We start from the raw sequence: 27,660 nt of genomic DNA on the forward strand, positions 1-27,660 counted from the left end.
ATAGGTGTGGCTTTTCTTTCTACACACATATTCGAGGGATCAAACTGTTTTCATAACACCTCCCTCTACCATCAGCTTATTGCTTGTATAAACAAGAAACGTTGCCGTGAAATATTAGATTTAGTTTCAAAATAACTACAAACAGTCATTTTCAATAGTTTCATAGTTAAATCAGTATAATATTCTTGTTCTGACAACGTCTGCACAGACATTGTTAATTTTCTACGTATTCAGTACTATTGAATTTAATTTCTCTCCTAATCGTTTATGGTTTCTATTAATTTATTTGGAAGGGAACAAGTAATTTCTGTAGCATTTTCACTGTTTTCCGTTGGAGGATAGGGTTTGACAGTGTCGATGTCATGAGGTAGAACCGGGCATGTTTTGTGTCGGTGTGTGTGTTGGTCATTCGGTGGTATCTGTGTGACTGCTACTGTGTTGGGTCATTCATGTTGAATAAGTGGTTCTTTATTTGCTGCTTGACTGGTGCAAGTTACTTGCTGGCTGTCTGCTTGTCTCTTGGGAGTTTGCCTGGTGATGACTATCTGCCATTCCTTGACGGATTGCTGTTTTTATAATGGTCATAACAACTAGAAAGACATACTACTTATATAGGTCACCTCCTGTCCACTTGAACCTTAAATAACACAGTTCAGGTTGTAGATCAATTGGAAATTCATCCATCACTTTTTGACAGGACAAAGAAATTTCTTTCATGCCTATTTAGCCAGCAGTGGATCAGGCTAGCAAGAATCCTTAGATTCGCTTTTGAATCTCAGCTCGGAAAAAGGAAGTGTAAGTTTTTACAACCTGGTTTAATGCTTTAACAGAAACCATTCTTTTACAAGTGTTTGGATCAAGTCTCTGACTTGAGGATATCTTATTCTTATCAATCTTGGAGTTACAAAAAAATGTTGTATGCATGCTACTTTTCCTTTTCAAACTAAGTCAATCAAGAAAAAAAAAATGGAGGTAATGGTAGAAAGATAAGTAAATGCATTCAGTAGGGTTCATTAACAATTGTGTTTAGAGGAACAGGGTTTGTCCTTGCCATCATTGTTGCATTGTACTTTTATGTCAAGCCAATGAGGGAGACTCTATATGGTTATCTGACCTGCTAGAAATAGCTGCAAAATCTTCATATCAGATCCTTAATCAAGCATAAAAAGGAAAAACGAAAAAAGTGCTTTAACATCTATTTCTGCATGCTAACAAGAATTGGATGATTTTACAAATTTGAATGCTTGCTTGAATTACTTGAACCATTTTTTAGATTAATAAAAATCCTTGAGCATTCTTCCTATAAATGTGAATATTGAAAGCTATTTCCATTATTCTCAGAGAAATTTAACGATGATAATAAAACAATTATGTTACATCAAATTTATTTTATATTCATATCTAAGAACAGTTTCAGAAAACTGCATTGCTGTACAAAGTGCTAACCATCTATTTGATAAAGTTTGGCAAACAATATTCAGAGATGATAAAAGAGTTAATGTCTCATTTTGAAAATCAAGACAGTATCAGATTTCTTAACACCTTAGCACAGTTAAAAGTTAGGAATAATTTTTTTGAGAATAGATTAGCAGGGATCAGTCAAATAAAATGTCACAGGAAGGGATCAGTCAAATAAAAGGCACAGGAGTGGCTGTGTGGTAAGTAGCTTGCTTACCAACCACATGGTTCCGGGTTCAGTCCCACTGCGTGGCACCTTGGGCAAGTGTCTTCTACTATAGCCTCGGGCCGACCAAAGCCTTGTGAGTGGATTTGGTAGACGGAAACTGAAAGAAGCTCGTCATATATAAGTGTGTGTATATGTTTGTGTGTCTGTGTTTGTCCCCCTAGCATTGCTTGACAACCGATGCTGGTGTGTTTACGTCCCCGTAACTTAGCGGTTCGGCAAAAAAGGCTGATAGAATAAGTACTAGGCTTACAAAGAATAAGTCCTGGGGTCGATTTGCTCGACTAAAGGCAGTGCTCCAGCATGGCCACAGTCAAATGACTGAAACATGTAAAAGAAAAGAGAGTAAAAGAGAGTTCATACTTTTGGAAATCAGAACCTGTTGCTTGAAGTATGTATACTCCTTTGTTTGGAACAAATAGAAGCTGATTAACATCTGTTGAAAAGAATATAGACAATATCATCTGAAGGGCATTTGTACACTTTTGAAACTACATCTAACAGTTTTGCATTTGAAGCATCTTCAGTGAAACAGTTTCACTTCTTACACATTCCGTTTAACTTGATACACACATACAATCATGTAGAGAAGACATGAAATTGAAAACAAAATAGTTTCAGAGTAAGAAATATTAATGATGAAGTCGGCTCTCAAACAGAAAAGAATTTAACCAAATATTGCTGGTTTAAATTCATGCTGAATATACCAACTGCCAGAGTACAAATACTTATTCTATCCTATTTACGGTGCTCAGGAACTGGCTTATATTAGATGTTATTTGAGAAGTACTCAAAATGAACTAGAAATTAAAGTCAATTGTAACAAAAATGGAGGGTGGGTGAATGACTTGATTTTTACCATATGTTGAGGGAAATTTGAGAACTATTTTCTAACTGGCTGAGCAACTACAGAGATTATATAAGGGAGTTTTAATAGAATTAAGAAAGTTGAGGTATAATAAAGGAAAATTGCTATGAGGCAAATGACAAGTAAATCTGTTAGGTGTTGAGCAAAAGGGCACAAATCCTAGCTTTAGTTTATTTTAGCTATCTTGTCTAAGCACCCAATAGTTTTGAAGATTGGTTTTTCCAATGTTGTTTGATAGAATATCATAAAAACAAGAGAATTATAAGTTAGATTTTAAAATCATAATGAAGTTTAGTAGAGTAAGATCAAAGAAAGGACTTTCCTAATATTTCTTATGAAGGAACAACTGACCATTTGGTTGTCGTATAATTGTCCAGTATAACATAAATGTTTTACTTCTTGAGAGATTGGTAGGCTTGTATCTTTAAACAGATGGTTTCCATAATGAACCTGTGTTAAGAGGAAACAATAATTTCAAATAACTTTGGTGTAGGGTACAGTTGATTTCATTGTTTCCAGTACTTTCATCATCGTCATTTAACATCTGTTTTCCATGGCTTGGATGGTTTGGCAGGAGCTGACTAAGCTCCATTTTTCCTGTCATGGTTTCTATGGCTTGATGCCCTTCCTAATGCCAACCACTCTACAGAGTGTGTGGGTGCTTTTTTTGGTGTTTATTTTATCCACAACTACATTAGTGGGCAATTAGACTAAAAGAACCACTCTGAGCATGAGCCCTTACTGTTTGTGGGTACATGCACAGAAATGAAGGCCATGAGAATCAACCTTGATAGTAAAGCCTCCCTGGACCTCAAGTGGCCTGAACTCTTTACATGAACACCACCCTGTACTTAACTCCATGTCCCCCTACATGGCCTTGCTATTTGCTTTTGAGCCAAATTAACTAACTAACTAAATCAGGTCAGAAGATAACTCAAGGCTGCTGACTCTATTCATCCTCAAGAGATCTTAAAGATACAGTGCAAGATGAGATTATTGCTCTTGATCCTCTACCACGAAGACAGGAATATTCATTCATTTTATCCACATCCAGAGGAAATGAAATCAAAGTCAACTCTAGTAGGATTTGAACTTAGAGTTTAAAGGAATGTAATTAAAAATTATAACCGATGTAGTTCTGTGGTCTACTAACAATCATAATTCTTTCTAAATTTAGCACAAGGCCAGTAATTTGTGGGGTGAGGGGAATTTGATTACATCAACCCCAGTACTTGACTGGTTTCTTTATCTTATTGACCACAAAAGAATGAAAGGCAAAGCTGATCTCACCAAAGTGAACTTTGCGTTTCCTCTTTCCGGGGTGGATAAAAGAAAGTACCAATCAAATACTGGGATCAATATCATTGACTTACCTACACTCAAAATTGCTGGCTTTGAGCCAGAACTAGAAACAATAATTCTTTCTTAATTTGGCACAAGGCCAGTAATTTTGAGAGAAGAGGAATCTAATTGCATTGACCCTACAACTCAAATGGTACTTATTTTATTGATCCTGAAAGGAAAAAAGGCAAAGTTGACTTCAACAAAATATGAACTCAGAATTTAAAGGCAGGTGACACTAAGAATTTTGTCTGGCGTGCTAATGATTCTGCCAGTTTGCCACCTTAATAATAATAACAATGATAGCAATAATAATAAAGAGAAGACAAGATTGCAACGATTGAATTTTAATGAGTGCAGGAATGGACTTGTGGTTAAGAAACTTGCTTGGTAACTACAAGGTTCTGGTATCAATTCCACTTATGGCACTCTAGGCAAGTGTTTTTCTTTTTTCTCATTACTATCGGTTACCTTCAGAGTGAAATTTATTAGACGATAAATTGGACATAAGATAATTGTATAACGTGTGTGTACCAGTATTAATGAGCTTGTGTGATATTTCATATATAGGAGGTAATTTTGGTAAATTTAGTCATTCAAAGGAAATGGAGTATTGAGAACCAGACTAAATGACTGGGTCAATATAATTCACTAAAGTTCTCTACAGCAGTGCTCTAGTATAGCCACAGTCAAATTTGGTGGTTTCATATATATCTTCAATAATATACCAATACATGAATTTCATTAATTGGAAATTATCTAAGACAACCCTGCTAAGCATGGAACTTGCATAAATTTTTGCAGATTTTATCGTAAAAGAGGCTCGTTGGAGTTACCACTCATGTCAATAGTCAAAATATATAAACTGATGAAGGTATGACCAGTGATGATGCTGAGAGAGTCAAAGGACATGGAAATCAGCATAATCAACCAGATGTGAAAACAGCCAGGAAGTGGAAAGCAGAAACAGAAACTGATGACATCCTGTCTTCTCTTACACACTGAGATATGGTGGGTGCAATGCAAATTCATCAGAAGGGACTTGGTTTTGGTGCAAATTGGTTCAGACTATTTGCAAGTATGATGCTGAGCGAACACAGAGCTGTTGTTAGCAACAATGTCTAAACGAGGGAAGCAGAGAGAAGAGAGCTTCATTTAATCCAATGCATTCAACAAGGACAGATGACGAGAAGGGAGGAACATGTTGCTGAGAGGAAAATAAGTTGGGATGAGATATGGAGGTGGACCACATCTTGGCTAAGTTTTCTGATTTGTTCATCCTATGATGCTTTACCATCACCTGCAAATCTAGTAAGATTGAATGTCTCAGAGAATGATATATGCAAATGCAGAAAGGTCGGAACACTGAAACATATTCTTTCCAACTGTTCACTAGCATTGAACAGGTATACACAACCTAGTCCTTAAGGTTATCTTCAATGCTATAAAGAACCAAATTGATTTCAACAACAGTGAAAAAAAACCGTTGAAAGTATCAATTAGATATTTCATTACCTTTGTGTGCTCAGGACAACGGATCCATTTCAAGAACAACAAACTTCATGTGAGCGATGAGAGTAGAACGGCTATTGGGAGGTGACTACAGATTTACCAGGGTGCCAGGGACCTTTCCCGTCCCAGTTACAAAAAACCAGACATATTAATGTTGTGTGAAAGAAAGATGTGAATTTAGTCAAGTTAACGGATACTCATGAAGATAACATGATGCCGCTCGGGCTCGAAAGATTGATTGTTATGTAAACCTCCTCGTGGAATGTGAAGATGCAGGCTGGAAAGTGGAGCATTTTTCAATCGAAGTCGGATGTAGAGGGTTTGTTGGACACAGTGTGAGATGACTGTTGTTATTGTTAGGCCTACCTCATCGTAAAGTAAATACTACCATGACCGATATCCAAACTACAGTGGAAAAGGCTAGCCACTGGATTTGGTTAAAAAGAGATGATGAGCAATGGCTAGAAGAATATTGAGCTTTATTTGATAACCAGTTGATCTAGCAAGCAGGGCCTCATATCAGTGAGCGGGAGGGGTAGTGCACATTGATGCTGTCGAAAGGTAGGCCCCGAAACTGTGCATTCTCTTCTGATGATTCCATACACTTGCTGGCTTCCGGTATGCAGAGTTCTCAACTGGTAGCACTTGCATGTGCAAGTTGTTTGCAAAACATTTATGCCACATTTGACTATAATAATAATAATAATAATTGTGTACAGTGCTCAGGTGCACTACAACTCATCTAAAGTGTATATATAATCAGGTGTAGTTTCGGCGGATTTCGGAAAGCATGAGGGCCTTAAAGGATGCAGTGTCATGGCAGTCAACAACTGACGCAGGCAGTTTATTCCATGCTTCAGCAACTCTGAGCGTGAAAAAATGTTTCCAAAAGTCATGGGAGCTGTGTTGTTTTCTGACTTTGTAGGCATGTCCACGTGTGTTAGACACATGGAGATCAAAAATGTGTTCACACACAAGACATTGGACATGCTCTTTTCTCATCAGATATCATCCAAAAAAATCCCATCTAGAGAGTTATTTAGGGGTGACAAAATAAATACCAGTTCATTTGCCAATTTTAAAATACACTATCTATAGTGGTGTATAATACATATCTGTGGCTGTTTATGTTTGAGTGCCCAATTGACACAAAACTTACAAAACCCTTGCAAAATCAAAGAGCTCCACAATATTTTCCTAATTCCAAAGTATTTATTAACAGATACTATTCATATATTTTGCAAACATCTTCAAATTAACTTTCATTGTTGTACATTTTTGCTCTTATTTACATCCACATGCTTAGATGTACAATTATATGCATCTATGCACATATACACACTCAGCTATGTAGAGAAACAGTTATTAGCATACTTCTTCACATATGAATATTCTCTCTATCATAAAATGCAACACAGACTCACATGACCCTCGGGTGGCAGACAATCTGTTTCTTAAGTTAACACTACTGCCTGGCCCTTGGGAGTTGAGTTCGTGTTCCAAGCATTCAGCTGTCTTTGGTCAGAAAAATTTCCTGCTTTTCTCTTACAAGCCTTAGAGACTCTGAAAAGAGCTATAGTCTCTATCCTTTTAGATGCACCATAGAAAAAAAAAAAACCCACACCCCACACAAGTTTTGTTTTTCCTCACATGTACTCTCTCTCATACACACTACATATATCAGATGCAAAGTCTCACAAAATCACCTTGCCATTATTTAACCCAGTGACCTGTTACAAATGCCCCACTACAGCACATCCCATTCATTAATTAAGACCCCAATGTTAATCCAGTCACATTCTCAACTTCCATGTATCATCAGTCACAGTCATATTATCTAGGCTTGCACTGCGACATATTTAATATTCTTTTTATTCTTCTTCACTCAAACATCATCATCATCATCAATGTTATTTTTGTTGTCGCTCATTATGCTGGTCTGTGCAATTACTTGTAATTTGTGGTTCTCAGTACATTCCACATACTTAGCATTTCAAGAATCAATGTTGAAGATTGTAATCTTTTTACTATAAAGATACCCTTCCCAGCGTCCACCTACTCCCTCCACAACACTAGTCTCAAAAAGTCTTCAAGTGAACGTGACCTGGGTGTTATTGTCGACAGTGATTTGCGTTCGAAAAAACACATCGCCAAAATTGTCAAGAAGGCTGAGAGTGTCTTGACATCACTCACCAAATCCTTTGTGAGCCGCTTTCCGGCTATCTATCTGCGGCTTTATATAGCTATGGTAAGACCTCACCTGGAATTTGCATCACCGGTCTGGAACCCCTATCTTACCCAGGACATCAATCGTCTGGAAGCTGTTGAGCGACGTGCAACCAAAAGAATACCCTCCATCAGGCATTTGCCATATCCTGAACGCCTTACTTCCCTGGGCATGGACACATTGAAACTCCGACGTCTGGCAGCTGACCTGGCAGACACCCATAAAATTATCAACCATTGTACAAACAATAACACTGAGCACCTCTTCAAACTCCACCCATGGACATATTTACAAAGTAAGAAAACAGCACAGCTCCCATGACTTCAGGAAACATTTTTTCACGCTGAGAGTTGCTGAAGCATGGAACAAACTGCCGGCATCGGTTGTTAGTTGTCGGAGCACTGCATCCTTCAAGACTTCCATGCTTCCTTAGATTCGCCAACACTACACTTGATTTTCTCCTCTCCATACACACACAAGCATGTTCACTTTCCAGACATTTCTACATTACTGCATGTACTTTATATGCACTTTCTGACAAGTTGTGGTGCACCTGAGCACTGTATACAATAATTTCATTATTATTATTATTATCACCATCTTTAACCGATTTGACAAGTAAGGTACTTTATTTTGCTTGACTTTCTTACACTGAAGCCAACAAACAACTAAGCTACTGTATATGTGGAAAGAAACATTCATGTATGTTCATAGACACACATATATAACTATTCATCTATCCTCTTGTATTAAAAAGAAATCTCAACAAAATTAAATATTCTTTTCTACACTAGGCACAAGGCCTGAAATTTTGGAGGAGGGGGGGGCAGTTGATTAGATTGACTCCAAAAGAATGAAAGGCAAAGTCAACTGCGGTGGAATTTGAACTCAGAATAAAAAGACAGATGAAATACTGCTAAGCATTTCACCCGACATGCTAACATTTCTGCCAGCTCACCGAAAATTAAATATTCGTCACCAAAATAACAAAAAGATAAGAAATAATAACAAATTCAAGTTTATGTTTAATTGTAGCTTTTATGTAGAGAATATACAGGTAAAGGTCTTCAGAGATATTCAGTTAGCTAGAAATAGAAATAGAAAAGAAAAATATTGAAATATAAGCAATTTAAGAGGATATTACGATCATTGCCAAGAGACAATTTTCAAGTATATTAAGTTTAATAAAGACTAAAAATTTTGCAAATGGCACATGTTATAATTCATACACAGTGTTTATTTTTGCTCTATCTTCTTCCTTCTTGTTTATGATTTCCAATAGCAGTAGTTACATTTTACACATTCCAAATGCATCCAATTGTACTATATTTGATAATCAACATTCTCCTGGACATTGTTCACCATTTTTGAATCTTGAATCCCAAATTGTTAACAGAAAGTTCATCTATCTGCAGTAATCTAATATCCAAAAAAAAAAAAAAAATCCCTATCAGATTAAATATTAATTTAATAGGGATACCTTGATCATTTACTCCATCTCTATGTCCCACTAACTGTTAATTGAATTTTATCAAAAGATTTGAATACCTCATATCTAACAAGTATGAATATTCTAAATGGATTTAATACTAACAACAGGAGATACATTTAGATGTGATAATTAGATGATGATTAATCAGAAATAGTAGTTTTTTTAAATAAATTCTAGGAGATGTGTCACAGCATGGCAAAGAAAAGCAATTGTAAACTGGAAAAGTCATAAGTACCAAGCTTTTTTAAGATAACTAAATTTATTAAACCTATTAATGCCAGCTTCTCATAGACCTTAAGTACACAACTGCCGAAACTTCTACTACTAACACTTTCACAGAAACCTCTCAACAGTTCAGCAAGACTTTGAATAAAGTTAGCAATCCCTTTCTTTGAATAAAATAATGCTAAAGTGTAAAGATTTTTCCAGAAAACTTATTAGTAAATAACACCTGCAAACCAGTCATTTACACATACTAACACTTATACATATTCATGTTATAAAATGTAAAGCCTCCTTAGTCAGTAGGTAGTTTCAATCTGCACTTGAGACAATCAGTAAATAAGTTCCCATTAGTCAGATTATCAGCTAGCAATAAAGTCCCAATTAGGTAGATTATCATTTAAGCTGTCAGCCAGCCAACTAGTTAACACTCTGAGTTCAACCCAATAACTACCACTTGTCCATAGTTAATCAAGTTCCTCAGATTCCACAATTGAATTAAGTCAGTCTAAAAAACCAGATACTCTTTCAGAGAGCCAATGGGGTAAGGCAGCTTCTACATGGTTGCTTGGAATAACTAAATTTCCCTAAATTTACATCCTAACGAAGGGTACGTAAAAGAAGAATACATTGAACAATATAGTTTTAGACACACAAAATGATAAGGTGTCATAGCTAAAACACTTTTGATAATGACCTGCATCATCAAGTCTGACTTGGAGGCTATAAAGCAGTTATGACCATTCATATAAACTCACTTTCAGTTCAAATATATACGTGATTCTAGTGAATAATATTCATTTTCCAGTTACCCCAATCTTCTTAATAATTTCTTTTGATAAAAACTCAGAATTAAAAATGTTGGACTTTTTTAGGAGCTGTTGATAAGCTTGTTGTGTTATGTTTCCAACAGTAATTTAAGAATGATGAACATCAAGTTACACACCATCTGAGAATAAACTGTAAATGCTGAAAGAAAATACTTACAGACATATGATTTGCACATTGATCGTATGAGAACAATAAACAAATGAAGAATGAAAGGAATTATACTTTGCAACTTTGCAGTGGGTTATATGGATCTTTTCGGTTTGAATGACAGTTTTTTCTAGCGGTGTCATATGAAATTGTCACCCATAATTATGACCCTAGTATCAATCTATTGCATTTCAATCTGCTTTAGTGTTGGGGGGGGGGGGGGTATCTTTTTTTCTCCACAAATGTAAATAAACCCAATCTGTTTCTTAAACGAGGGATATATTCATACGGCACAGAATGGTTTTTACCTCAATACATGTCATTGATTGGTTGAAATAGCAGAAATTGAAGAAAAAAAAACAACAAATATCTTACAAACGATAGAATTTTCTTAATAAAGCCATGAGAAAAAGATGTTTTTATAAACACATTCTACCAGTATACGAAGTTTAAAATTTTTTAGTTACCTAGAAATTATGTTAAAAACTGCCGTTCAAATCGAAAAGATCCGGTTAAATCTGAGAGTGAGGCGATAAAAATTAAAAAAGAATTCCATTCCCAATTCATGGAGGAGTTGTTATCAGTCACAGGAACATAAAGTTGCAGAAACAACTATTCCAACAAATAAACCAGTCCATCATTAGCAAACATGAACAGTCATAAAACATTGAATAAAAAAAATTTTTAATGGTCAAAAACTACAATCCATGAAAGATACTGAATTTTGACATTATAATCCAGCAAGCAAAAATTAGTGGAAGAAAATTATGAGACAAAAAAAAAAAAAAAAAAGATGAATGTTAGGCAGCATTTTTTCTAGAATTTAAGTTGAATCTTTCAGACCAAAAAAAAAAAAAGAAAAGAAAAGTGGAGAGGTCAACTTATACACCAAGACAACTCTGGAGGACCCAAAAATTCCATGTGAAATGCAGTTGGAAAGCTAGTGAAGATATTTGAATGCTTACATTATATGATTACTATATACCACATCAACTTGTATGCTGGAAAATATGGTAAGTAGAATCTATTTCAGAAGTAGCTATATAATTCATACCGGATCAAATCATTACTTTTGTAGCATTTGGAAAATGGATTTATTTTAACTCGACAAATTTTGGCAACAGTAGAAAATTTGATTTAACTATACACAACCTGTTACCAAGAAGGAGTGAATCAAGTCAACATAAAACATAATATACTTCACAATTAAGCTGTACAATATGGTTTAGTGTTTCTTATATGCAGTTCCATTTCTGCAAACATTTGAAATTTAACAAAATAAAAAGTTTTTTTAAGGAAGAGAGAATACTTAACATACATACTTTAACAGGAACCGCTTAAACTGTCACTGCCACTTTCTTCCTTTTCTTCTTCTTTTTTTTAAACTTACTCTCAGAGGCGTATTTCTTTTTTTTTACTGATTTATGGCCATCATCATTTTTCTGGAATTCTTCAGCTGTCAAAGATGTTGAGATAAAAAGATAATCTTTCAAATGTGTTAAAAACAAAAATTTCTGCATGTCATGTGATTACTTACTGTAAATCCTCAAGTATAATATGCAGGGGATTTTTAGGGGGCTGTACCTCTGGAAAACCTAAACCTTGTGTATAATACGCACCCCTTCTCTAACTTGATTCAAGGAGGTCTATATAACGTCCTTGGTTTGTAAAAATGTAAATGGTAATGTCCTTCATTATTATTGTATATATAACATAATGCAAACGTGTAGCTTTTTTGTGCATTTTGTTTGCAGAAAATAAAGAAATAACAGTAATAACGTTTAATAAATGTTGCTTACTGCATGTTATGGATGATTCTTTTATGACTTCATTGCTTTCTGGCTTAGCTTAAGGTATTTTCATGCCTGACATCACAAAGTAAAACATTGCTGGACAGCAAATAGAGACTCGGACATTTCTTAGAAAATACTTTTCATTTTTTACCTCGTATATAGTACGCACTAGGGATTTTGACCTTTAAATTTTGGGGAAAAATGCAGATTATACTCGAGGATTTACGGTACACAAATATTCCTTACTTGAAAAACAAGTAAGGCTTGGCAAGAGAAAGATTGCTTCGGTTATTTCATTCATGCTACTAATAATTTTGGAAAGAATATGAACATTGATTTGATACCTCCTTCTCAATTATAAAGCTTTTAATCCAAAAGAAACCAATATTAACTGAGATGAGTCGGAAATCAGAACTGGTGGGCTTAAAGTATTTTAATAATATATATTGCTATAAGGCAGTGAGCTAGCAGAACCATTAGCATGCTTAGTGGCATTTTGTCCGCTTCTGAGTTCAAATTTCACCGAGGTCAACTTTGCTTTTCATCCTTTTGGGGTTAATAAAATAAGCACCTGTTGCAGAGTGGAGCCAATGTAACCAACTTAGCCTCTCCCTGGAACTTGCTCATATTGCGTTAAAATTTTGACACAATGTTTGTGTGAGTGCATATGTATGTAGATGTTATGAATGCAGGAGGCTTTATGTTTATGTGTTGTGAGAATATTTTTGCATGTATCTTTTTTCTTTTTTTCTACCTATTAGAGTGACTTCCCTTTTATTCAACGGTTTTTCATAGCATCTATTGCCATTAATAGCTGACGAGAATGTATCGTAGCTCTTCGCTCCAACATTCGTAACTCCGAGTTCTATAATGACAACTTACTGTTTGTTCTAAATAATACATACATACATACATATATATATATATATATATATATTGTCCAACCCATGCTAGCATGGAAAACGGACGTTAAACGATGATGATGATGATATATATATATATAATTAATCAATATAGGGTGGCAAGGAAAATTTTGTAGAATTTTATTGCCACCAGCGGCCCAGCGGGAAAAAAATTAAATAGTCATAGACCATTTTTAAGTTCAACATTAACAATTAAGGAACGGCCATAATAGGCCATTCACCACTAGAAATAACAGCCAAAGCTTCTACCGCAAATAAAGATTAATTCTGTAAACAGGAGAAAATTAAAAAAACATTTACCCTGTAATTTCTTGTACGGTATACCGTTTCATCCGCTGTTTAATGGTAAGCTAACCTGATTAAATTAAATCAAGCCAATCTTCCATAAGCCCTCGGATTCTTCAGCAAGAAATAGCTCAGGTCGGAGCAGATATATACACGAGGCATACCCAATTTTTAATTTTCTCCTGTTTACGGAATTAATCTTTATTTGCGGTAGAAGCTTTGGCTGTTATTTCTAGTGGGTGAATGGCCTATTATGGCCGTTCCTTAATTGTTAATGTTGAACTTAAAAATGGTCTATGACTATTTAATTTTTTTCCCGCTGGGCCGCTGGTGGCAATAAAATTCTACAAAATTTTCCTTGCCACCCTATATTGATTAATATGAATTTTTTGGTTAATTCCGTAATGGAATCGACGGCTGATATTTATTTGCTGCCGATAAATTTGGCGCGAGTGCGACGATTTGAAAATTTTAGGTCAGATATTGACTTGGCAAGATTGGGTATGCCTCGTGTATATATCTGCTCCGACCTGAGCTATTTCTTGCTGAAGAATCCGAGGGCTTATGGAAGATTGGCTTGATTTAATTTAATCAGGTTAGCTTACCATTAAACAGCGGATGAAACGGTATACCGTACAAGAAATTACAGGGTAAATGTTTTTTAAATTTTCTCCTGTTTACGGAATTAATCTTTATTTGCGGTAGAAGCTTTGGCTGTTATTTCTAGTGGGTGAATGGCCTATTATGGCCGTTCCTTAATTGTTAATGTTGAACTTAAAAATGGTCTATGACTATTTAATTTTTTTCCCGCTGGGCCGCTGGTGGCAATAAAATCTACAAAATTTTCCTTGCACCCTATATTGATTAATTATGAATTTTTTGGTTAATTCCGTAATGGAATCGACGGCTGATATTTATTTGCTGCCGATAAATTGGCGCGAGTGCGACGATTTGAAAAATTTAGGTCAGATATTGACTTGGCAAGATTGGTATGCCTCGTGTATATATCTGCTCCGACCTGAGCTATTCTTGCTGAAGAATCCGAGGGCTTATGGAAGATTGGCTTGATTAATTTAATCAGGTTAGCTTACCATTAAACAGCGGATGAAACGGTATACCGTACAAGAAATTACAGGGTAAATGTTTTTTAAATTTTCTCCTGTTTACGGAATTAATCTTTATTTGCGGTAGAAGCTTTGGCTGTTATTTCTAGTGGGTGAATGGCCTATTATGGCCGTCCTTAATGTTAATGTTGAACTTAAAAATGGTCTATGACTATTTAATTTTTTTCCCGCTGGGCCGCTGGTGGCAATAAAATTCTACAAAATTTTCCTTGCCACCCTATATTGATTAATTATGAATTTTTTGGTTAATTCCGTAATGGAATCGACGGCTGATATTTATTTGCTGCCGATAAATTTGGCGCGAGTGCGACGATTTGAAAATTTTAGGTCAGATATTGACTTGGCAAGATTGGGTATGCCTCGTGTATATATCTGCTCCGACCTGAGCTATTTCTTGCTGAAGAATCCGAGGGCTTATGGAAGATTGGCTTGATTTAATTTAATCAGGTTAGCTTACCATTAAACAGCGGATGAAACGGTATACCGTACAAGAAATTACAGGGTAAATGTTTTTTAAATTTTCTCCTGTTTACGGAATTAATCTTTATTTGCGGTAGAAGCTTTGGCTGTTATTTCTAGTGGGTGAATGGCCTATTATGGCCGTTCCTTAATTGTTAATATATATATATATATATATATATATATATATATTCCCTCTCTCTCTTTGGGAGAGGCACAAGCACCTACACGCACATATGCACACACGGCAGTAACTTCCACCTACCGAATTCAATCACAAAGCTCCGGTCAGCTCGGGGCTATAGTGAAAGACACCTACCCAAAGTGCCACGCAGTGGGACTGAACCCGAAACCATGTAGCTAGGAAGCAAGCTCCCTAACCAAACAGATATATATATATATAAATAAAAAATTCAGTTTATTTGTATATGAAAATTAATATTTTTTTTACATGGTTTTATTTTGCGCGGTAGTCTCTGGAATGTATCCCCCGTGCAAAAAGAGAATTGAGTGTATATATAATTAACAAGCTTCTTTCAGTTTCGTTTTATGAAATCCACTCACAAAGCTTTGGTCAACCTGGGGCTTTAGTGGATGAGGCTTATCCATGGAGTTGTGGTGTCATGCAGTAAGATTGAACCTGAAATCGCATGGTTGGAAAGCAGACATATGTAATCAATGTGTTTCACCCTTTTCAGAATGTCAGGGTGTGATTTGAAGCTTCTACTGCTATGGCTGCCTGATGATTAGATGATGATGTTTGCACTTCTTAATTTTCAGTTTCACTACATCTTTGATGAGTACACAGATGATCAGTATGAAGGAGACAGATTTGAAAACAAGATGATGAACTTCATTGTTTAGGCTCAGTGATTGAATTTGACAATATTAACCCTTTCAGTACCAACTTGGCTGAAACTAGCTCTGTAGTACAAATTTCTTGTTTTCAAAAGTTCAGAAGTAAAATCTTCCACCAAACCTTAGTCACAATTTATGACAACCAAGTTATTTTACTAAATTCTTTGTGATATATAAAATTAATTGAAAGAAACACAGAGCATCTCAAAATAAATACGGTAATAAAAGGGTTAAGGAGCTGCCTTTGTTCAGCTTCAAACTGTCACACTACTATTGTTGGTGACCCTTCATAACACCTTCCAATCTGCATGCATTTCAAAGTCATTAGCAAGAATTTGTACATGCAACTGACGTTCCCAATGAGTCTTAGGATCATCACGTTGAAAAGAGCCCTCTTTTAGTGCACTATTTTGGCAGATGGGTGAGTTTCTTATGTAGTGAATATGTTTCATGGTTTTTGTTTTGTCACTGATGCACTGCATACACTTGAGAATTGTTTTACTAAGAGATTGAGTTATTCAGAGTGATTCCAAAGATATATTTCAGACAGCAAACATGGAAGCTTCCAAAGTTCTTGTTTGCTTATAGTATAGTAATTATGTTTTTACATCCTTGTAACAAAGCTAAAATAACATGCTAATTATATAAAGGCTCGTTTGTAGCTTAGTCTACTAAAGAATCTGAAACAAATGACTGAGAGAGGTAAAAAAATGAGAGAATGAAAAGTTGCTTTTCTAAAAGAAGGTTAAGAATTGAACTGAAATACACCTTGTGGGAGCCACTATGCTGTAGATCAACCTGCTAGAAATAGCAGCCCAAATTTCCCTCCAATTACTTGCTGCTGTTGTATTTAAGGAAAGGGTACATTGGATACAGTAGTTCTACATACACCTTAAGGGATGGAATTGGCATGATTGGAATGTCTTAAATCAGAGGTTTACTTGATCAAAACTGAACAGAGATTAAACAACAAATGTTATTTAATAAAGTCAAAACTCTGTTTCAGTAACGGCTTACTTGGATAAAGATCACTTAAGCTGTCGTTATCACTTTCTTCTTCCTCATCTTCTTCATGTTTTGATTTTTTCTTTCTTTTCTTCCCAATGTCTTTACAGTTTTCTGAACAATTAGCTTTCTGTTTCTTTGAAACTACATATTCCTTGCTCTCTTTCTGGAATTCTTCCCCTGTTAAAGATATAATAAAATCAAAACTTTTTAAAATTCATGTAAATTTAAATAAAATTACTAAGCAGTATTAGTTAATGGAACATATAGTATTAAGCCAACAGCACATTTGTGTAACGTAGCAGCTAAAATAAATGGATATTTAGTTTTTTCATTTGAAACATAAAACATTTTGGGCATGGATACATTGAAACTCCGACATCTGGCAGCTGACTTGGCAGACACCCATAAAATTATCAACCATCTTACAAACAATAACCTTTTCAAACTCCACCTGTGGACATGTTTACAAAGTCAGAAAACAGTACAGCTCCCATGACTTTTGGAAATATTTTTTCATGCTAAGAGTTGCTGAAGTATGGAACAAACTGCTAGCATCAGTTGTTAGTTGTCAGAGCACTGCATCCTCAAAACTTCCATGCTTCCTGAGATTCGCCAATACTACACCTGATTTTCTCCCCTCCATACACACGCAAGCATGTATCTGACTCATACACTGTTCACTTTCCAGACATTTGTACATTACTGCATATGCTTTATATGCAATTTTGACAAGTTGTGGTGCACCTGAGCACTGTATACAATAATTTCATTATTATTATATGTAAAAAAAATACTATGTCTCCTAAATATAGATAATTGAAACAAATGAAATGTTTTTTGTGTTATTTGATTCATATAAACAAGAAACATATAAAAGTAATTTACAGAGAAAAGTTAAGTATTATGTTGGCTTGTTTTACACCTGTTATTTTCTGTGAAGACATGGACTCACCGAACATATATATTTGGGGAAAAATTTTCTAGTTAGATCCCTTTCTGTTGCCAAATAAGTGAATATATTATTCAACTGGTTTTTGAGAGTGCAAAGTTACAAGCCATATTGCATACATGGACATCATCATTTTGCTCAGACACACCACGCAAAAATGCGGAATGTCAACGTTCAAGCACACACACACACAATATGTGTGTATGTGATGTACATGGATGCTAACAGACAATCAAAGAAGTGACAGGAGATTGAAGTAGAAAGAAATTGTAGAAAGGAGAGGATTTATGGACAAATGTCTTAAAAGTCAATCTCAGGATGTTATTTAATAAAGTGAAAATTCTGTTTTAGTGAGAAACATCCTAACTTACTTGGATAAAGGTCACTTAAACTGTCATTATCACTCTCATCTTCCTCATCTTCTTCATATTTTCGTTTTTTCTTCCTTTTCTTTCCAATATCTTCAAAATTTTCTGAACAATTAGGTTTCTGTTTCTTTGAAACTACATGTTTCTTGCCCTCTTTCGGGAATTCTTCCCCTGTTAAAGAATGAAATAAAATCAAAACATTTTAGTTAATGGAATATATACCAAAATCAAACTAACAGCACAGATGTGTAATGGCATAATGTAGCAAGCAAAATAAATGGACATTTAGTTTTCTTGTTTGAAACACATAAAACACATCTATTATATAAAGAAAATGAACAAAAAATCTAACTCTCCTAAAAAAACTAACTCTCACATATAATAGAAACACATGAAATGCTTTGTCTTTACACTATTTCAGTTACATAAATAAGAAATACCATAAAAGTAATTTATGCTGAAGATTTGGTTATTTTGTTTATCTTGTTTTACATCTGCCTTCTTTCCACGAGTTCATGGAACTTGAAAATATATTTGAGGCAGTATTTTAAAGCTAGATGCTCTTCCTGTAGCAAACTCTTAACATTTTGTCAATTTAGGTCTTTGAAAGTGCAGAGAAACAGGAAGTAATGCTTGCATGGACATCACCATTTTGTTGAGATACATGATGCAAAAGTGATAGGAAATTGAAGTAGAAAGAAACTGTGGAAGGAAAGATGAGAGCTATGGGCAAAAGTAGTAAAAACTGATCTCAGGATGTTGACAAAAAAATGCAGCAGTTGTTAGAAAGGAGCCATCCAACCAATGCAAGCACTGGTTGGATGCAAGAGCACACATAAAATAGATGATGTGTACACTCAGTTTCCATCTACCACTTTCATTCACAAGGCACTGACTGGTTTAAGCCAATCATAGAAGACATTTGGTACCATGTGATGTAGAAGAACGATAAAATGTAATTATGACGCTAACTCCAGACACTGTGATGGCAATTGAAATACACCTTCAGGGAGCCACTGTGTTGTGGATTGATCTGCTAAAAACAGCAGCCAAAATTCCCCTCAAATTACATGCTACTATCTTATTTATGGAAAGAGTACATTAGATACAGAAGTCCTACATTCTCCTAAAAGCATGAAATTTGTTGGTATACCTTAGATCAGACGTCTACTTGATCAGGTTTGAACTAAAATTAATTTATTTCGTTTTAGTTAGTAACACCATAACTTACTTGGATAAAGATCACTTAAGCTGTCATTATCACTTTCATCTTCACCATCTTCTTCATATTTTGATTTCTTCTTCCTTTTCTTTCCAATGTCTTCAAAATTTTCTGAAGAATTAGGTTGTTTCTTTGGAACTATATATTCCTTGCCTTCTTTCTTTAATTCTTCCCCTGTAACATGTAATAAAATCAAAACACATATTTTAAAATTCTTTATGTAGACTTAAATAAAATTCTTAAACATTATTATATTTAAAGGAACATTATAGTACCAGTATTAAACTAGTAACATATTTGTAACAACCAAAATAAATAGACATTTAGTCTTTTTTAATTTGAAATATAAAACACTTCTATTATACAAAGAAAAAAAAAACCAACTTTCATTAATACAGATAATTGAAACAAATGAAATATTTCATATTTCCACTTGTTTTTGCACTATTTGAGTTACATAAATAAGAAACATTATGAAAGTAATTTATCCTGAAGAGTTGGTATTTTGTTTCTCTCGTTTTACATCTGCTTTTTTTCTGATGTTAAATGTATATGTGTGTGTTTGTATGTGCTCTTGTCTTGACATCATGCGATAATTATAAAACAAGCATCATCGTTATACAGCAGGTTGCTTTCAGCCTTCTGTGAAAAATGTTTGGCCGAGAGGAAATACTAGCTAGCCTGGAAATAGGTGATGGTTGGCGACAGGAAGGGCATCCAGTTGTAGAAAAATTTCCTCTCAATAAGTTCCGTCTAACCTATGCAAGCGTGGAAATGTGGATCTTGAAAACGGGGGTGATGAAACAATAAAACAGAAAAATAGGAAGCGTCTTTATTTCGTATCTAAGAGTGACCTCCCTTGTGGGACGTCAACGTATCGGAACCAAATTTTGCTTTAAAATTTTTGTGTGTGCACCTGTGAATATGTAAAGATAAAATAGGTCCCGAGTTAAAACTTATAGCAAGCATTTATATTCTAGCAGATAAGTTCTAAACAGAACAGACTTCAAAGTAGTAGATTTCCGACAAAGGTGTCTACAAAGCCAATCCTGAATCGATTTGCACATGTTAATGCTATAAACTATTTGTAATTTACATAGCAAAAGGGAAAGAGAGTGAAAGAATCATTAGAGACTCCAGTAGTAAAGAATTCATAATGCTAACAATTTATATGATACGTTTTCTGATTTCTGTAAAGGAAAACTTACATTTCTTAAAAGCTTTTTGGAATTTGCGCCCATTAATATGTTTTTGTAAGGAAGACTGTAAATTGTTGATATATTTATATGTCAATAAACACAGCAGTTGATTTCTGAAATACAAAAGGTATATGTCAATAGCATTTTTGTTTGTGTGTGTGTATGTGTATAAAATTCTTGACTCAAAGATGGAGACCAGAAATGCTAAAAAGACTAATATGGATTAAAGATAATTACAGAGTTATTGTATTTATTTCTTTAGATTTAATATTTTAGCAAAGAAATTCCACTTTCACTAAACCTAAAGCCTTTCTGAAACTGAATATCATTTTATTACGCCACAACAGAGTGGTTGATATTAGGGCATCCAGCTGTAAAAACTGTGCCAAAATAGACACAGGAATCTGGTGCAGGTTCCTGCCTAGCCAGTTCCTGTCAAACTGTCCAGCCCATGCCAACATGGAAAGCGGAGGTTAAATGATGATGATACATATATACAGGGTTTGGACAAAATAATAGAAACACCTTAAAATTTCAAACAAATTTATCTTAATATGGATTTGCACTGCCTTTGGCAGTAATTACAGCTTGAATTCTACGAGGTATGGACTCATACAAAGTTTGAATTGTTTCCAAAGGAACTTTTGTTCATTCTTCAGCTAAAACAGTCTCCAGTTCTTGTAGTGATAATATTAGAGAATATTGACAACTTACTTGTTTTTCTAAAATGCACCATAAATGTTCAATAATATTGAGATATGGGGACTGTGGTGGCCAGATAAGATGTTCAAGTTCACTAGAATGTTCCTTTTGCCATTCAATAACAACTTTAGCTGTGTGAATTGGTACGTTATCATCCTGAAAGATTGCATCTCCCTTTGGAAACAGTTCCACAACCATAGGATGAATTTGATCAGATAAAATGTTCAAATAGTCTTGACTATTAATTCTGCCATGAAGGGAAACCATTAGGCTGGCGGATTTCCAAGATATAGCCCCCCACCAGATCCTCCTGCATGTTTAACAGTTGGAAGAAGGCAGTCTGGGTCAAATGCTTCTTTTGGCTGTCTCCAAGAACTTTGTATCATAGAGCCCAGGGCATTTTAAAGAGTTAAGCAATGTTATGCATGCAAAATAGCCATAAAGAATAATCAGTGATTGTGAGGACAAGTATTTGTAGTGATTTGAAAAGAAGAAAATCAAACATCTTACTTGGGAAATCTTTTTGTACTGTCAACGAGGTGTTGTCTGTATTTGTCATAATCATAATCATTAAGTGCCTTGAGTCTTTTGTGTTTTTTCCCATGAAGGTAACTGTTCACAACTTTTGCATCACATGACATTTCATGGCCAGATAGACTACATTTGATCTAGTGAGGAGAAAAAAAAATGATCTCAATATATGCAGACAAAATAAGCAAGTATATACAAAACCTGATTAATTCTTATTTCCTTCGACATTGCCATAGATAGACGATACAAATGTCCAAAAGAAGAGTCTAACATGCCACCTAGTACAACACCACTTCCTGGATTTTAGTGGAATTTGAATTGTTGCAAGCAGCTGGACATAGTCTCAGGCTGTGCTACTTCTTATCTGCATTTTCCTTATTTCAAGCATTGTTAGGGAGTATTAATGAAAAAGGTATTCCAACACAAGTTGCTACCAAATTCAGGATCTGAAACACATGAACACACAGATAATGCTTTAGGAGGTTTGTCTAGCAACCAATACATAACCATATCCCTTCATAATGAATACAGGATTTCATGAGTACCACTTAAGGCCACTGACCATGAACTGGCCTATTCCTGAGTATCGACATAATGGCCAGCAATACACTACGAGTTTCTCTCACTCATTATTTTTTTTCTGCCACCTTTTGGGCGCTTCTTCGGTTTTACCCTGACTTTGAAAATGAAAGCACACTTAAATATAAAAAAAAAACAAGACAAAAACAAACAAACAAATACATAAATTCTTATTAATCTATGTACAATATCTCAATTGCTTCTTCCAATTTTAATTTACTGTTCTCAGTGATTGTATTCTTTCCGGCGGATATTTTGTTACGATAACTTCACTCTTATCATGGCCACGTGTACCACATATTCGATGTGAACAATCCGATTTTCTTCAAAAGTTCTATAGTATGATCATTGTCCTTAGCTTCCATATGAACCTCTCTGTAACTTATAATTTGAAATGACAATCTATAATTAGTCATGTCAAAAACGCTAATGAAAACAAAAATGACATGCGATAAAGGGAAGAAGCGCCAACAAAGCCTTCCAAACACTAGAAATAAAATAAAATCCACCGGATAACTTTATTTACTTTTATGCCAATATTCATAGGTCCTCATCTTCTACATTTACCAACATGTGAACGACATATTTTAACCCTCCCCGTGACATTTTGATAGAATTACATTTACTTCGCCACTAACCAACGTGTATTTGTTTATATAGTGGTATTATCCGTTTTGGGGTTTATATACACCAAGATATTTTCAAACTGTTTAACGGGAAAATGACAATAAACACGCTTAGAATGTGAGGAATCACAATATCTAATAATCTTAGTTTAGGTAATAAATGAAAAAAGGATAACTGTATTAAAAGAAATACCAGAATCGTTAGTGCTATTTCGAGAGAAGTGAACTAAAAAATGTTGAGGTCCGTAATATAAACATTAACACTTCTTTGACTAGCTTGGAGTATTGGCTATGTAACATACCTTGTCATTTTCAGATAAATACTTGAGGTGGCTATTTTCCGACAGAATTTCTTGTATCTCTGCAGATAATGTTGGTGAATTATTCACGTCGATAGCCATCACGCGTGGTGTATAACACGGAGCCGGAAGTATAGATAAAACTTCCGTTTTAAATCTCCATGACAACACGTAATCAATAATATCAAGGTGAGTTATTTATTCTTAATCAAAATATTTTAAAGGTATCCCTTTTCACCTCAAGAAATTTCTACGACACGACCTATTTGTTTTATTTCATTTTCTTTTAATCTTATATTGACTCTCAGTCTTTGGACTGAAGCTCAGCTGAAGTACATTTTTCAGGGATTCAGACGATCCTATTGATTGAACCGGTACTTAGTTTATGGATATCGTTTTGTCAAACGGCTAAGTTACGAGGCATCAAGAGACCGAAGGCTTACTACAGTCTAAAAACCAATGCAAAATGGATCACAGGCACATACCTATACATATACATCATGTTATCATTAGTTAGTCCGTCATTGTTGATGATGACATAGGAGAAGAAAACGGGTCACAGTATGTCCAGCTACGATCGATCAGTCCGATGCGTGGTTGGAAGGCCCTGTCGCAGATCGGGCACTTGTGGTCTGATGAGAGTGAAGGCAAGCTCTGGACTTTCGCGGTTTGCGTTTTCCTTGTGCCCCTGCAATCGTGTTTTGTTCATAGTAGGTGACACCTCATTTGGTTCAGCTTCACCAGGCAGGGCAGTCTTGCGCTTGTGTTTCCCAGGCGTCAGGGGTTGATCTCAAAGCATTTCAGCGAGGCTTTGAGTGTATCCGTGAAGCACTTTTAGTGTCCATTTGTTTGTACTTGCCCTCTGTCAGTTCACTCTAAAATACTCTCATGGGTGTCGCGTATCAGGCATTGAAATAAGGTGACCTGCGCACCTGACATATGCTCTCCTCAGTAGTGTGTAGGTGGTTGGTAAATCAGCTCAAGAGAGGACCTCTATGTCTGGGACCTTGTCTTACCAGGTGATTTTCAATAACTCTCTCAGGCAAGCTTTCATATCTACATGCATGCATTCATACATACATACATACATACATACATACATATTACTTTTTTTACATATGCATGCATGTATGCATATGTAACAATTCCTATGCAGTAAATGAATGAAAGGAAGAAAATATTATCATTTGTGATGACCCTGTACTTGTTTGTTACAGTGTAAGATACAACTTCTTTGAGTTGTAATACATTGATTATTTGCAGTACTGATATCCATTCTGTGGGTAGTTAAATTCATCTTTAAATGACTGCTAGAAGATATATATATATATATATATATATATATATATATATATATATATATGATGTGTGTCTTTGTGTCTGTGTTTGTCTGCCACCACTGCTTGACTCCCAGTGTTGTTTTCTTTTATGTATCCATAACTTAGTGGTCTGGCAAAAGTGACCGATAGAATAAGTACCAAGCTTACCAAAAAAAAAAGTATTGGGGTTGAGTCACTCAACTAAAAGTTCTTGAAGGCAGTGCTCAAGCATAACTGCAGTCTAATGACTGAAACTGATGTAAGTTTAACGATAATAATAAATGCCGTTGTTAATGTATCTAACTATCATTTATTATCTATCTAGATTATTTATTGGTGCAAACCATTCATTAAACTACCAAAAATGCCTACAGAAACAGAGACCATCAAAGAGAAATCCAGTACAGACAACTCAAATAAAGGTATATTTCTCTTTTTCTTGACATGCTTTCTATTTTGTGTTGTTTTCTATGCTCCAAAATGTTTGGCTGGGTTTAAAATATTGATATATTTATTTTATAAACTGAATATTTCATTGCATTTAAATCATAAGGTTCTTGGAGAATATGCTAAAAAATGAAGCTGCATTAACAAGTAAAGCTTAAAATGGGAATGATAACAAGTCTTCTTTTACTTGTTTCAGTCAGTGGACAGCAGCCCTGCTGGAGCACCACCTTGAAGGCTTTTAGTCAAACAAATTTATCTCAGCACTTATTTTCTTTAAGTCTGGTACTTACTCTATCAGTTCCTTTGGTCAAACTGTTAAGTTATGGGGACATAAGCAAGCCAACACCAGTTATTATGTAGTGTTGGGAGACAAACACAAAGACATGGACACACACACACACACACACTATATATATATATGGATATATAAAAACTTACTAAGTGATGATATTTCAGTTCTTTTTCACTCAGTTTTGTTTAGCATTTGGATATTGTTTTTTAACTGTGCTGCAAATACCTTTCTATAAAAAAGAATATATGTATTTTTTTTTTCACCAGAAATTCTTCCTGCTCTTGGGATACTGCCTAAAACTGAGAATTATTATCTTCCTCAAGAAATTGTCTTTGCTTTGTCTAAACTAGACCAGCCTCCTGATGAAAGCCCCTCAAAGCCACTGACAAATGCTCACGATATTAAAAATTTGACTGTAAGCAGAAAAAATTGTTGATATTTACTTTTTTTTTTATATTTGTAAAGAGTTTTCATCTAATCCTTTAACATTCAGATTACTCTGTCAAGTGTAATGCTCATTTATTCATATTGTTTTGAATTAATCACACATTATCTTGTACCTTCAAGATTTCGATAATTTGATTGTTTATTTTTAGATTGACATTGTAGGGTAGGTATGAGAGGCCATATCTATTCAATTTGAGCATAAAATAGGTAGGACATTTGAGTCTTATATGGCTGGTTTAAATGCTAAAGGTTTAAGATTTGTCAAATAGCCCTCTAATCAAATAAATCTATAACATCAATTGCCATGATATTTCTCTTCTTGTATATACCAGTTTACTATAATTTATTAAAGAATGGTTAGAGTTCATTATTAGTAGATTTGATGTATTAGAAGCTTGCCTTCTTTTCTATTTTCTTATACACAAAACTGTTGGTTTATTTCATATTTCTTGAAGGAATTAGAATAAATGGGTTTTTTCTGAAAGCAGTAATTTCTATGACACTGAGGTGACACAAGTACAGAAGCTTTGATTTTTGGTTTAATTTTTCAGTTATATGAAAAATGCCATTGGGAATGAAAGTAAATGAAAAGTTTCCTTTTTGGTATCTTGATTCAGCTACACACATTTCAAACAGAAGTGTGGTTACAATATTCCTTTTAAATTCCTGTTTGGCTAGATCAATAAATTGTGATCAATGAAATAAATACTATATTCTTTTCAATGTTCCCAAGTGAGTAATATAACTCAGTTTTGGAGTCATTGGTTTAGTTTGTTTGATTGTGTTTAATTAGAATTCTGCTTACCAACATCACATCCTTACTTCTATTGATAAAAATTCTCAATAATTTTTTTCTATTAATCTTGTAATAGGAGAATATTTTGTTTAGTTGAGAGATGAATGAGAGTCAGTGTGAAGTTCTAAATATAAAATATTTCTTATTGTTAACAAACCAATGTTTTGTCATTGCAACAAATGACAACAAGATATTTACACCAGTGAAAACAGTTCATGTAAGATGTATGTCAGTAATGATAGTAGCTGTCATTGAGTGAACAGAAGTCATCACTTTAAAAAATAATAATGGAATTATTGTATACAGTGCTCAGATGCACCACAACTTTCTAGTGTTGAAGTTGAGTGGTGTAAATTCCAGCAGTCATTGATCTTGGCTGTGTTATGGCTACTAACTAGTTAGTAGATAAACTGTCTATAAATAGCTGATGGTCCCTCAAAGAAAAAGTACCTATTTCTTTATTACCCACAAGGGGCTAAACACAGAGTGGACAAACAAGGACAGACATAGGTATTAAGTCGATTACATCGATCCCAGTGCGTAACTGGTACTTAATTTATCGACCCCGAAAGGATGAAAGGCAAAGTCGACCTTGGCGGAATTTGAACTCACAACGTAACGCAGACGAAATACCGCTAAGCATTTCGCCTGGCGTGCTAGCGGTTCTGCCAACTTGCTGCCTAGTACCAAAGACAAAATTCTTAAAGACAAACCATACATTGTTTATTGTAATTACCCATGCATGGAAGATGAATGTTCAATGATGATGATGATGATGATGATGATGAATCTAATGAGTTAAACTTGTGTACATTGTACTACACTCGCTAACAGAGACTTGAATAGGTTAATTGCTTGTTGACATCATCAATCCATGACAGAATCCTGTTTGTGTCATTTAGTTGTTTTTACATCTGAATGCAGTGATTCAGATTTAGTTCCTAGGCAGTTGGTTGGTGTTTGGGATTCTGTCAGTATTTCTGCTACAGTCTTAATGTTGTGAAAGGACCATGGTTGTAATAGATATGTTCTTTGAATTATGGATGCTGTAGATTGAAAAAGATTGAGAACCAATGAACCAAATGAGGGTATGTTGCACACTTGTTGAGA

At 34.8% G+C, this 27,660-nt stretch overlaps 2 protein-coding genes across 8 annotated transcripts in view; one reads left to right on the forward strand and one right to left on the reverse strand.

Annotated features, from left to right (window-relative positions):
* Window positions 1–8,650: 8,650 nt before the first annotated feature.
* LOC115232431 (surfeit locus protein 2) lies at window positions 8,651–23,400 on the reverse strand. Of its 7 annotated transcripts, none has more exons than XM_029802303.2 (8): window positions 23,253–23,400; window positions 21,725–21,882; window positions 20,522–20,625; window positions 19,323–19,487; window positions 18,095–18,262; window positions 16,784–16,951; window positions 11,647–11,780; window positions 8,651–8,717 (listed from the first exon to the last, which is right to left on the reverse strand). In XM_029802303.2, the coding sequence occupies exons 1-7, from the start codon at window positions 23,349–23,351 to the stop codon at window positions 11,662–11,664; spliced, it is 981 nt and encodes a 326-aa protein (XP_029658163.1). In that variant the 5' UTR covers window positions 23,352–23,400; the 3' UTR covers window positions 8,651–8,717; window positions 11,647–11,661. The 7 variants fall into 7 exon arrangements, with proteins under 7 accessions (XP_029658163.1, XP_029658162.1, XP_036368566.1 ...); XM_029802302.2 differs by having other exon boundaries at window positions 11,643–11,780; XM_036512667.1 differs by lacking the exon at window positions 8,651–8,717 and adding an exon at window positions 8,849–9,051.
* A 430-nt stretch (window positions 23,401–23,830) lies between these two features.
* Window positions 23,831–27,660, forward strand: part of LOC115224541 (axonemal dynein light chain domain-containing protein 1-like) — a 138,465-nt gene continuing 134,635 nt past the window's right edge. Inside the window, exons 1-3 of the mRNA XM_029795454.2 lie at window positions 23,831–24,268; window positions 24,894–24,990; window positions 25,574–25,722. Coding sequence (XP_029651314.2) covers window positions 24,245–24,268; window positions 24,894–24,990; window positions 25,574–25,722 — 270 coding nt within the window. The 5' untranslated portion in view covers window positions 23,831–24,244. The remainder of the gene's footprint in view (window positions 24,269–24,893; window positions 24,991–25,573; window positions 25,723–27,660) is intronic.

The sequence above is a fragment of the Octopus sinensis genome, linkage group LG2 (genome assembly GCF_006345805.1).
Source record: "Octopus sinensis linkage group LG2, ASM634580v1, whole genome shotgun sequence".
NCBI classification, from domain to species: Eukaryota; Metazoa; Mollusca; class Cephalopoda; order Octopoda; family Octopodidae; genus Octopus; species Octopus sinensis.

Excerpts from the sequence above, each read along its gene's own strand:
- LOC115232431 (XM_029802303.2), bottom strand. The coding sequence starts at position 23,351 with ATGGCTATCGACGTGAATAATTCACCAACATTATCTGCAGAGATACAA. Across the intron at positions 20,626-21,724 it reads AGTACAAAAAGATTTCCCAA|AAATCAACTGCTGTGTTTAT; the intron begins GTAAGATGTTTG and ends TTTGTATTTCAG. Across the intron at positions 11,781-16,783 it reads CTTAAGTGATCTTTATCCAA|CTGAAGAATTCCAGAAAAAT; the intron begins GTAAGCCGTTAC and ends CATCTTTGACAG.